General features: G+C 42.4%; 1 protein-coding gene across 1 annotated transcript; it reads right to left on the bottom strand.

The window, feature by feature from the left end:
- Positions 1-493: 493 nt before the first annotated feature.
- On the bottom strand, positions 494-3,992 carry LOC144683205 (histone H2B type 1-A-like). The gene is made up of 2 exons (XM_078546164.1): positions 3,950-3,992; positions 494-834 (listed from the first exon to the last, which is right to left on the bottom strand). Exons 1-2 carry the CDS (start codon positions 3,990-3,992, stop codon positions 494-496), a joined length of 384 nt encoding a protein of 127 aa, XP_078402290.1.
- Positions 3,993-12,249: the final 8,257 nt, after the last annotated feature.

Raw genomic sequence — 12,249 nt, 5'->3', positions numbered from 1 at the left:
AATTTCTGCTCCTATGTCTTATGCTCTTATGGTCTTATGGCCCTTCGCCTGCCCGCCAACCTTAAGGTTGGACGGGCAGCTTTCTCAATAGGCTTAATTAGTTCAGAACTGAAAATCTAAATGACGTGCAGTGACGTTGGGACGCACACCCGACGTCACCCTGCGTCATTTTACACCTCGGCAAGTGGGCCCCACCTCCACTCACCGAGCCAAAGATTCAGCCCAGTGGATTTCTGCCGCTGAAAATTGACACTTTGATGATTTTGCCTGTGAAGGTTGCACTTAACCTGCTTGTTCTGTTTGATGCAAATTATAATGCATCAGATTAAAAGCCTTTACCACCTTTTAAATCGGTTATTAAAAGGATGCAACCTCACTCACACTAATACATATAAAATATTTGCCTTGTTAAAATAGCGTTTCTTGCAAAATGAGACAGACCTATGTGGTAGTATTCAACAAGGGCCCCTCTCCAACCTTTAGAATAGTCAACCTAAATGGAGTTGGTATATTTGGTGACCACTTTCGCGCCTTTGGTGATGGCGTGTGTGGCCAGTTCTCCTGGCAGTATGAGGCAGACAGCGCTCTGGACCTTTCTGGCCGAGATGCTGCTGCGCTTGTTGTAGTGAATGAGGTGCCAGACCTCAGAGGTGATGTGCTCAAAAATATCGACAATGAAGAAGTTCATGACACTTGTGCCCTTGGACAAGATCCTACTGGAAGGGTGGGCCTGGGTCAACACTCTGTACACATAAGTGGAATAGCTCAGCTTGCGAGATTTCCTCCACTTCTTAGGCGGCTTCTTGGTGACCTTAGCCAGCGACTGCTTCAACCCTGTAATGGCAAATGGATGGTAAATGCCAAGCTGCTCAAATCCCAAAGGGAAACTAGAAACAACTGTTTTTGCAATTTGTATATATTTCGAGATGTGTGCCTTGAATTCAGTAGTAATAAGACGAGAGTCTTATAGGTTTCTTACAAATCTAAATTAAACTTTTATTAATAGAAGAAATGATTTTAAGCACACACATAGACCTACAAATTACTACTATGATAACTTCTAAATCCTCTAGTTAATCTAACTCCCAGTTACACTTCCATTAAAGCAACAGTAAGACACACAGATTTTCAAGACCCAGGCAAAGTAACACTCTGCCTTCTCTCCTTTATACATATTTCCCCCTTTAAAATCAAATTCTCATGTTTCACTATGTCTTTGGACTTTACCTCTCTAATAATAAAAATCTATCATAGTACCAATTTTACCAGTAATCTTTGGGAAAAATAAACACATTGTTTCTTAACTTCTCCTGGCTAGGTGAAACATTTCACCCCTCTTTTGAATTCATGCCAGTCTGGTTTAATTAAAAATGCAAATGTTCCCTTTATGCCTTACATTCTAAAATTCCCCCAAGTTTACCCACTTAGTATTTCAAACCTTGCTTATCTTCTGATACATCAAAGCCTTCAGACCAGCTGCCTTTAATTCAATCAAGTCACACACACACACACACACACACACAGACACACACACACAGACACACAGATCCCACTATTACTCTACTTTACAATAAATTCCAATAACATTATGGAAATTATTACATCTTCCTGACAGACCCTTAGCCACAGCAGTCACCTCAGGCATTCCACCCAACTAGGATCAACTCAAATAAGCTATTCAGTATTACTCTGTAATAGCCTAGGGGGGGCAGCAATCAGGAGAATGACAGTACCTGCCTTTGAACTCTGCACTTGAAAAGTAATCTTGCACAGAATACAGAATTTCACTGCACCCCTAAACCGACAGAAGCATTGCCAACTCTCACTGACCACTCACACATCAGTTTTCAGGTATACACAGCCTGGTCAATATGCTTGCCGTATATCTGTAAAATGTCAATTTTCTAGATGCTATAATATACCGAATGGAAATGCTTATAAAAACAAAAAGAAAATCAAGTTATTTATTGGTAGACTGCTGACGCTATACAGTAAAATGCATAACAAACAAAATTGCACAGATCTCCTTTGCATTGAGTATTTTGCCAGTCTGCCTTGAAGTCAGTCAGACCTTTGATTAATTAAACCTCTTCCAAAAGATCCCATCTTACTATTTGAAAGTTAACTTTTTTTTTCTGTAAAGAATTGCTGAGTAATAGCAGGGGATCTAATTAAGGCAGTGAAGTAAGACTGGCTGACCAGATATCCAACATACCATTTGTTCATTTAATACTGGCTTCAACTGCAGGTCTAAAGAATATTAATAGGGGAATATTGAATTTTTCTTAGCCTGTTGAAAACATCATATCTCTATCATTAAAAAAAACTTCCCTATGTCACGTTCAGCATTCCACTGCCAAAAAATAAAAACGAGCTGCTGCTGTTAATCTGTTATTACAAAATAGGGATTTTTGAGGTATAAGAACCTACCACTTGTTTCAGAAGTATCTCAAAGCACCACACAGACAATGAATTTATTTCAAGTACAGTGGCTATTACTGTGTAGTTAAGCACAGCACCCTGTACACAGCAAGAGATGAATGGTTAGGTATTGGTGCTATTAGGGGAGGAATCTAGGCCAAGACGCTGGAGGATGCGCTGTTATTCTTTCAGTGAGGCCATAATGTCACACACAAGTGCAGCAGTTTGTAAATCAAGAATCTTCAGGGTTAATTTGAACTGGTGCAAAACTGAGACGATCAGATCAGATGCACGTTTAGAGGGATGGTAGCATAGGCCAATGTTACTGGACCAGTAATCTCAAGGCCTGGACTAATGCTTCAGAAGCATAGATTCAAATCCCAGCATGGCTGCTGGCGACATTTAAATTCAATTAATTAATAAATCTGGAATAAAATGTTAGTGTCATTCATAATGACCATGAACTACCAGATTATCCTAAATACCCATCTGATGCACTTGGAGGAAAACTGTTCTTACCTGGTCTGGCCTAAGTGGCTTTAGATCCATAGCAATGTAACTGACTCTTAACTGCACACTGAAATGACCTAGCAAGCCACTCAGTTCTATCAAACTGCTATGGAAAAAAAAAACATCTACACCATGTGGACTGCAACAGTTCAAGAAAGCAGCTGACTGCGACTTTCCCAACAGCACTTACTGGAGGGCTATAAAAGCTGGCCTTGTCAGCAATGCCCACATTCCAAGAGTTAAAAAAAACAAAATAATATATTGACATTGATGAAAAACATGGCATGCAGAACAAGCAACCAACCTGATCAAGAGTTTTCATGTCACAGCTATTCTTGTGCAATGTCTGACTAAGTAGGAGGTCTTGTGGTGCAGTGTGCAGTGCCTCTGCCTCTAAGGCAGAAACTCTGAGTTCAAGTCCCACTCAAGGACTTGATGGCTAAGGAAGGTACATTCATAACATGGCCAAACAGGTTGAGTATCAACTTGTAAATCTTTCCAACATATGCCAAAGGCAGGCAGTAAGAGCAAAAGAGATTACTGCACAGGGACCTGCCTCCTTGCCTCAACCATGGTGCAGATCATGGTGCCGTAGGATGGACCTGTCTTTGGGCAGAGAACTCAAAAAGATCTGACTAAGGGATATTAATGTTGATACCCAGTTTTCAAAGGGGAGAATTGTTTCATTCCCAACAACAGCATTGTGATAAGCTGCAATATTAAAAAATTCCATTTTTAAGCAAAAACTATTTTCCTGCCTCACTCTTCACCCTTTTCATTGCCTTCCAGGGCCTCATGCTCAAGAGTTTACCCCAGTGACTTGCTGACAACTTCTTCCCAAGTGAGTGTTTCTGGGCTGATACTAGAACACATAGGCAGATTAGCATGGGACAGGTATTTCACAGTTTGAAATTTCTGGCCACTTCTCGACATGTGATACTTTGAAGAAATTGTAGCTGCATCAATGCTTTGATATTCCACATGAAACAGCAACCAACTCTTTGTTCTCTTGCCCTACCTGCACCAGTTTGGTCTTGGCATGTGGTCTTCAGCTCTGCCATCTCCCACATCTGCCTTCCAATAGGATGTCAAGCTTCCTGAATATTTGCACTTACACTTTCAAAAGTAGATGCTGCCTCTCCTGTGGTCTCTCTCTGACTTTGTGAAACTTTTTTTCTTTTCTAGGAGAAAACACAGTAACAAAGGAATCTGATTGGAAATTGAGGTTCACATCGCCTAAGCGTTTGTATTCTTTCCATCATCAGCAGGGTAGGCTTCATTGAAATACTTCTCCTTCAAGGCTGCATACAGCAAAAATTCAGAGTTGTCACACTGATTCAGAATTAACAAAGGTGCATTATTGTTTCCAGATATACATTTGTGAATGAGTCAGTATTCCTGTCACTCAGGTAATGCTACAAAGATGACATGAGAAGCCTTGCCATCGATCTGCGTGACAGAATGTGCCCAGGATTACTACCTTCACTGACCTTGGACCACTGTGTGAGGCCATTACACTTCTTCCTGCACTTTGTGGCAATTCTTGGGGTGGGTGGAGGTCACTTTCACTGCCTTTATCATGTCCCTCCAAGTTGACTGAGCCACCCTCCAATGGTAATTAATGATCCAATACTTCTCTTTTTGACCATGGCTAGGGTTTTCCGTGCCTGCCGGCATTAGGCGTGTTTGGTGGCGTGGGCGGTTTCACGACAGCATGAAACCAGTTCATGATTGTCCGATTGGCCTGTCGATGGCGGGCCACTTTCTCCACCATTGGACGTCGGGAACCTCATTGTAATACATCAGCATATCATTATTAGGCCAGCCAGTCCAAATCATTCCTCCCCCTGCTGGATCATCCGCCCACGTCAGCGGGAAAACACGCTGCGTGTTTCACGACAGCACATAAGTGATGTGTACGTGACAGGCTGCACTTTGCTCAGGACTTCAAGGTTTGTTTGCCTACCTTGCTTTGGTCAGCAATCACAGTCATCAGCACCAGGCTTCACAGACAGCAGCACATCACTGTTAGGGGGGCTCACGGTAGGTCTCTACCTACCAGACCAGCCATTTGTGAGTGGATTTTCAATGACTGCAGGGCTAGGGCTTACTTGGCGAAGGAGGTATGGGGAAGTGGCCTCAGGCAAGGGAAGGGGCTGCAGGACGATGGCTGTACAGGGGAAGAAGGGTATCCCAGGGTGTGTGGGGTCGGGGGGGTGGGGGGGGCACATGTTAATCTGTGCAAGTGGCCTCAAGATGGTGAGGGCTGAGGAGGCAATCTCCAAAGGAGCTGAGACCAGATGGACATGTCAGGGTGTGCGTGAGAATGGGTGATGTGTCCCTTGAGCTGGCAGTGAATGAGATGCCAGTGAATGTGTGATGGACTTGAGCATGTGAGTTTAGAGTGATGAGATGGTTGCCATACCCTGGCTGCACAGATGAGATCATTTATCCTCTATCTGTATTGGCTGGCCAATCTCTTCTGTGCAGCGTTTGCACTGATCACCACTGCCATCACCTACCAAACCATAGTGATAATGTTGCTGCCCCTCCTGCGGTCAGAGTGGGGGCAGAGAACATCACTGCCGGCTTCCACGGCGTACAAAGGGGGCTCGAGGGCTGCAGTCTTCTTGCCTTTAGGGGACATGTCTTGTTTGCTGTAGTCCTGGGCTGGAAGCACTTAGCACGGCTGTACTTTAAATGTGGTGCCTGGCATGATGAAGTGGCAAGTTGACAGCATGGCAGGCGAATTGGAGCCTGCCCGCCATGGAACTGGCATGTTTACTGAGAATGCATAATTAATGTGGCAGGTTTGGGATGATACAGTGTGAAAACCCACCATCGCAGCCAGCGGGTAAAATGTTGTTTTACCCGCCTGCGACTGCACTTAATGCAAATTTGGGACGATTCCACCTATGTGTCAATAAATCTGGGAAACCTTCCTGCTGCTGAGGTCTCACTTCCCTACCCAAGACCACGGCTTCCTGAAACATTTTTGCACTGTTTTTTAATCAGCTGCAATACTTATAAACACTGATCAATTTCTTTCCTGAAGCTCAGTGGGCAACAGCTTCCCCACTATCGGCCACCCTGTATAACTAATGAGGGGCACTTCAGCAATGTTCAGTGCTTTGGTGGTCAGGTTACATGGACAAATAGAAATCCCACCCTACCATTCTTAAAAAAGACAGGCCTTTTGTGTCTTTAATTAAAAATATTTTTCCATAAACAGGGGATAATGCATTTTAATTTATTGCATGAGATACCTGGACCATTAATTAGTTAATTAAGAAAATTTGCTATGAAGCTCTGCAACATGTGTTGAAGCCAAATATTATTCATCACTATTTCCTACATAACAGCAGTGACTACATTTCAGAAGTATTAACTGCAAAGTGCTTTGGGATGCCCCATGTTCATGAAGGTGCATAAATGCAAGTTTTTTTTAAATTCTACTACTGATTTATTAAGATCGTAGGACAATACAACAATTTAATTTGGTTTTTCATGCAATTTTAACATTGTAAGGATTTCCTTCCCATATTGAAAACTCAGATAAATTATAGACCCATCGTTTTCCTTGGATGCAAATTATCAGGATACACAACTTAACATAATGCAAAATAGATCTGTTCACTACAGATGCACACTCTCAGTTCTGTCAGATTGATGCATTTAGTGTTTCACAATTGTACGTGAGCTTAAAGCACAAAGGAGAACTGCAAATAAGATATTACATACTGTAAGTACAGTAAAGTATAATTAGAGATTCTGCAATTTCAGGAACAGTCCAAAGCATTGTACAATCCAACTTAAATAATTAAATTATGTTCATCTAGCAATACAGTATTTAATCCTCGTGTTGTATCTTTCTGCTGAGAACACCTCTTATCGCCTTAAGGATTCCATTGCAATTGACTATTTAATAGAAAGAAAGAAAATGACATTTCCTTAGGTAAATTTGATGCAATTAAACAATGGCATTACTTGCATCACTGGTTCTGCTGTGTTTGTTGTGATTACCAAATGGAGTCTGAGGAATGGTATTTAAAAATAAAATATGGGACACATTTGCTTTCTACCACAAGTACAGAGAGATAGGCTTGAACTTTTGTTCAGCTTTTGCTTGAACCCTTGACCTCCAGCTGATTTCTTGGGGTAGGGGTGGCTGTGTCCCAGCAGATGCCTGCCTTAGCAAGAGCAGGAAGGATAAGTGCTGAGGCATTTTGTTGCAGGACTGAGTGGTCCGTGATGCTGCTGAAGATAAAAAGTATTCTTCCAAGTTTAAGGTTCCCACATCCAAGAAGGCTTTTAATCATTCTTGATTATATTATTCAAGACACTCATTTAAAATGTAAAAATCACAACTTAACACAACAGTTGATGGCAGAGCACAATGGTGATCCCTGTGCTTGGTGTTGCTAGGCATCATATCGCATTATCCTGTCATTTTGCACCCTATCTCAACTTGTTCACCCTTATCTGGGCAGACATGCTGTATGTCCAATGTCACTTCTGACAAAAAAAATGTGGTGTTGCACAGCAGGAAAACAACAGAATGGCTCACAAATTGGATTTTCCTGCCTGACCACTCAGGTTATGTCAGATTACAGGAAGTACCCCAGTGGAAAATGAACTCTCATTCCTTTTTGATCCAGAACATACTTTCTGTGAGCCTGAGCTTTGCTCTTAAGTTGACATTTTCTAATTGTTATTTGCCACAGGTGCTTGTTTTCATTCTGCTAAGTGATTGTTTCATTATTTAATCATGGAAGGACATTATTATGGTTGCCGCTTGATTTAGTCTGCTTTAGTTCGTGCAAACGGACTTAGATTTTACAAACTCGTATGAAGTAAAGCTAACCACACTTGCCATTTTGATTTATTCTTGTTTTGACAATAGGTGAAATTTGGGATTTATTGGGGAAAAAAATGGAAAATATGTCCTTTTGATGGAATGCAAATAGCCATGTGCCTATAAAAATGAACAGATCATAAAATCTCTCTAAGATTGATTCAGCAACTTCACTAATTCAACATTGTAACTTAACAAAGGCCATCCTTCAAAATGTCACTGCTCAGCAACTTCTCATTATTTTTTGAACAATATCTACAATTTAATCTCCAATTGTCCTGCATACCATAATTGTCCTCAATTGGAGTATCACATGTGCTATCTACCCTGGAGCCTATTTTGACAATGCACACAGAGATTCAAGTGACGTCTTGTCTGTGGAATTTGACCCTGCTGTCCAGCTGAAATTTCATAAGGCAGCAATAGATTCAATGTTCCTTATCAAGTTCTTCAGTCCAGTCTCTTAATTATCCCAATCTTTGCTGACATAGATGAATCAAAGTTCTCCAAAAGTTATACAAACAAAATATTCTGTTGATGCAATCCTTCACAGAGAAGTTGAAATTACAACTTTACAAAAAAATATGTTAGGAGACAATTCCCCCAGTGACAGAAAAAAATGCTTCATTTTCGAATTAAAACTATGACCTAATGAGCAAGTCACAACACAGTGCAATTCAAACTTAATCAGACCAGAACCTTCCAAGGTTCTGTCTCCACTTTTGTGTTGGGTTAACAGATTTCAGCTATGGCTACAGTTGGAACACTAGAAAGGTCCTTCAGAATATTATCCAGCAACACATATGGCAGTGGACATTCAGTGAAGACAGGATCTCGACTGGTTACTATTTCCCATAGCATAGTGAGGATCAACAACTAGACTCACACAAAGAATGGTCCTTTGGGCAAAATACTAGAGGGTTGTTTATACTTTATTACTCCAAGGAAAGTGTAAGAGAATTGCCAAATAATTGTTGCCCGAATTTTACTTTGGGACCATTTTGGTGCTGAAGTTGAGTTTAGATGTGACCTCCCAATCCACTTTTCTCTTAAATCTCATTAAAGATGCAAATTGGACTCCGCAGTATTTCCTCTCTGCTGATGAGAAAACTATAATGGTGCAGCAGTATCAAAAGGGGTTTAGCTAAACGTAAAGGGCAATGACACCCTCTGAACAAAACATCTTTGTTTCAAATAATTTGGTAAGAGCCCACCTAGAGTCTGCAGGCCTGAGAGGAACTCAAGGAAGGAACCAGGGGCAGGTTCTCTCCCTCAGTCTGTGCCATCATTTATCTTCCCACAGGTAGCATCACGCCACTTGTGTTCTTGGGCTGGATTTTCATTTTTGAAGCAGAATCGTGAGTCGGGAGATTTCCTGATATTGCAATCTAGCCTCCTATCCGGCAATGCCCGCTGACACTATTTTCATCTGGTGGAGGTGTGCAGCAAGCCCAAGATGGAGATGGAGGCAGGCTGAAGGTGAGGTGAGCAGGTTAAAAGACCCACCTCCATACGCTGAGACATCAGCCCAATTCTGGAGATCACCCCCCCAGCACTCAACGCTCCCTCCCCCATACCATCTACACCATACTCCCTTTAACCACCTTCACCTTGCATCCACTATAAGCAGAACACACAAGCCTTATAGTAACATTTGGGGCTGAATCTTCAGCTCGGCAAGAGGGGGTGGACCTGCTCGCCAAGGCGTAAAATGATGCGGGATGACATTGGGCGTGCGTCCCGACGTCACTGCGTGTCATTTAGATTTTCAGTCCGGCAGGTGCACAGCCGACTCAGCTGCACACCTGTGACACTGCAAAGGCCTGTTAAGGCCATTTATTAACAAATTAAGCCCATTGGGAAAGATGTCCATCCAACCTTAAGGTTGGCGGGCAGGTGAAGAGCCCAGGCGGCCATGGCATTTTTCATGGAACCTCATTCACAGGTGGGATGAGGTTTCATGAAGGGTTTATGAATTAAACAAATTTTCTCATTAAAGTTCATTGACATGCCCCAGCTCATATGACACTATCACATGAGGGTACATGTCTTAATTTTTTTCCTTCTTTATTAAAATTTTTGGAACTTAAACTCATCTCCCTGAGGCAGCTCTGTGCTTCAGAGATATTCTTCACTCTTTTGCGTCCTGACTCAGGGAGCACCCCCCGCCCCCCCCCGTACCCCCACACAGGGAGCGCTCAGCGCTTCTGGGTTCGCGTCACGCTAGGCGGGCCTTAATTGGCCTACCCATGTAAAATGGCAGTGTGGACCTGATCGGGGGCACCAATTGGGTCTGCGCCTGCCCGCGCCTGCTCCTGCACAAACCCCCCCACCCCCAACAGGGGGAAAGTTCTATACTTGGAATTCTTTGAAAATCTCCTAACTCTGTCAAAATGAACAAACATTACTTCATAGCCACTTTAAAAAGTTATCCTCTTTGAAAAGTTCATAAGTCTGTCAAAATAAACAAGTCACATTCCACTTGACCACTGTGTGTGTCAACAAATCCTGCTGAGCAGAATCTGGTCAGCCATCAAGCAAAGCTTTGAAACAGCCAAACAGATGGCTAAGTCATGCTTCAAGGAAGAATGAAAGCATTGGAGACATTTCACATAATTATATATGGATTTCAATATGTTACAATGCAGAATAGCACTTTATCCAGTGGATGATGTATTGTAATTCATTTGAAGACTTTTCCACTTTCACAATGCTGTTCTTTCCCTTGATAGCTTGCCAGTTGTCAGAAGTAACAACCTGGCAACCGCATTATTTGATGCTCACATCTTTTTTTTAAAAAGCGCTATGATCAATCATTGTAGCAAGAACAAATATAACTTATGCCACAGCATTTCATTATGACATGTGAAGTATGTGTACTTAGTTTCATACAGATCCTGCCTCCAAACCAATAACATCTCTGTGCTGGTGTGATTCATGTTGCCTACCAAAATCCACCCTCCTCCATCAAAATTACAGAGTTTTGGAAATGCCCACCTCTGCAATGGACCCAACAATATCAGGACAACAGTGTGTGGGCTCCCAACCCACACCTTTATCCCACATTGATGAAAATTGCAGGTGTCGGGAATGGGGGCAGGAATCCAGATTTGGGGCTCGATTGCTGTTTTTAAAGCCCGTCCGGCACACTTTGGCCCCATGTTGGGATGAGAAAATCCTGCCTCTTAACTGGAATTGGCAATACAACAGCAGAAAGGCAAGAAGTTTCCTAGCCCAGGCCCCTGCAGTCAACTAAATGTTTGAGACAGTCAAGGGCAGGCGACCAAAATACCTTGCAGTGGAGGGGGGAGGCAAGGGAAGGGAGTTGGTAACAATATTTTTAAGAGGCAGAAGTCCAGTGGTAGGCTTGCTATTCCATTTTCCCTATTGCATTTTGTCTACATTGCCCAATTTCAGGTGATTTAGCAACAGCGAATTTGGGATAATGCAATTGGGGGCAGGAAACCTTTCACTGATTACTGTTTGCTTTTTACGTTAGTCTCTTTGAAGGCAAATGATTTTAGTCTTGGAACCCAGAAATCAGGCACCTTCTGGGTCCAGGCCCAGCATAAGGTCCTGACACCCCATGCAATTTTTTACAAGCTGGTGAATTCATGCTAAGGGAATGCGCTCGCTGTCCAATTAAGGTAACAGATGGGCTCCTGAATCTGGAGGACCAATAGGAGGCCTCCAGCTCCGACAGATCAGTGAGCCCATCAACAGAGTTGGGAGCTGCCAATGCATGTAGAAGAGAGACTTTTCTTAAAAGGCTGAGAATAAGACTGCCACTGTAGCCATCTCACAATTGCTATTGTACTGCCTATCTCTCCATGTGGACCTTATTCACTGATGTACTATTAAAGTTAAGCTCTGTCCCTTCCTGTCACAATCCCTTTGATTTTTACCCAAAAATCACTAGACTGCTCTATTGCCTCAACTTATCCCATTACAATTCTAAATCTCCCTTTACCTGACTTCTCCCATCCTCTTTAATCTTAAATAACTAAACATAATCCTAGTTATACTATTCACCTGGACACTGATCCCAGCCAAGTGTAAGTGGAACAGCTCTTTCTTTTCCCCAAGAATCAGGATCTCTTTTTCCCCTGCCACTCTTTGTACCACGTGTTTAATTCCCTAATCTGCTTGACCCTATGCTAATTGGTGCCTGGGCTCACGTAACAATTCAGAAATTATTATTGTTGAGGTCCTGCATTTTAATTTGGACTCTATCTTCTCAACTCTCAGAAGATCATTCCTACTCCTATCTATGTTGGTGGTTCCTTTGTGGACCATGGGATTGGAGAGGGAAGCATCCAATTGCAAGTTATTCTCCAGCCACAAGGAGATGTCTTTAGACTTGGTATTGGCAGAAAATGTAACTTGCATAACTGCAGGTCACAACTGCAGAGAACATTATCTATCCCCATGTTTATGTTGTCCCTGCAACCACATTCCTTTTC

This window comes from Cetorhinus maximus, chromosome 8, assembly GCF_964194155.1.
Source record: "Cetorhinus maximus chromosome 8, sCetMax3.hap1.1, whole genome shotgun sequence".
Taxonomy (NCBI): Eukaryota; Metazoa; Chordata; class Chondrichthyes; order Lamniformes; family Cetorhinidae; genus Cetorhinus; species Cetorhinus maximus.
Note: the sequence above shows the minus strand (reverse complement) of the source record. Positions and strands in the feature narration are given on the sequence as shown.

What these genes read in the sequence shown, in the direction of transcription:
- LOC144683205 (XM_078546164.1), bottom strand. Translation starts at nt 3,992, where the DNA reads ATGGCAGAGCTGAAGACCACATGCCAAGACCAAACTGGTGCAG. An exon ending in CCAAGACCAAACTGGTGCAG is followed by an intron (nt 835 to 3,949) that starts GTAGGGCAAGAG and finishes TTGCCATTACAG; the next exon opens with GGTTGAAGCAGTCGCTGGCT.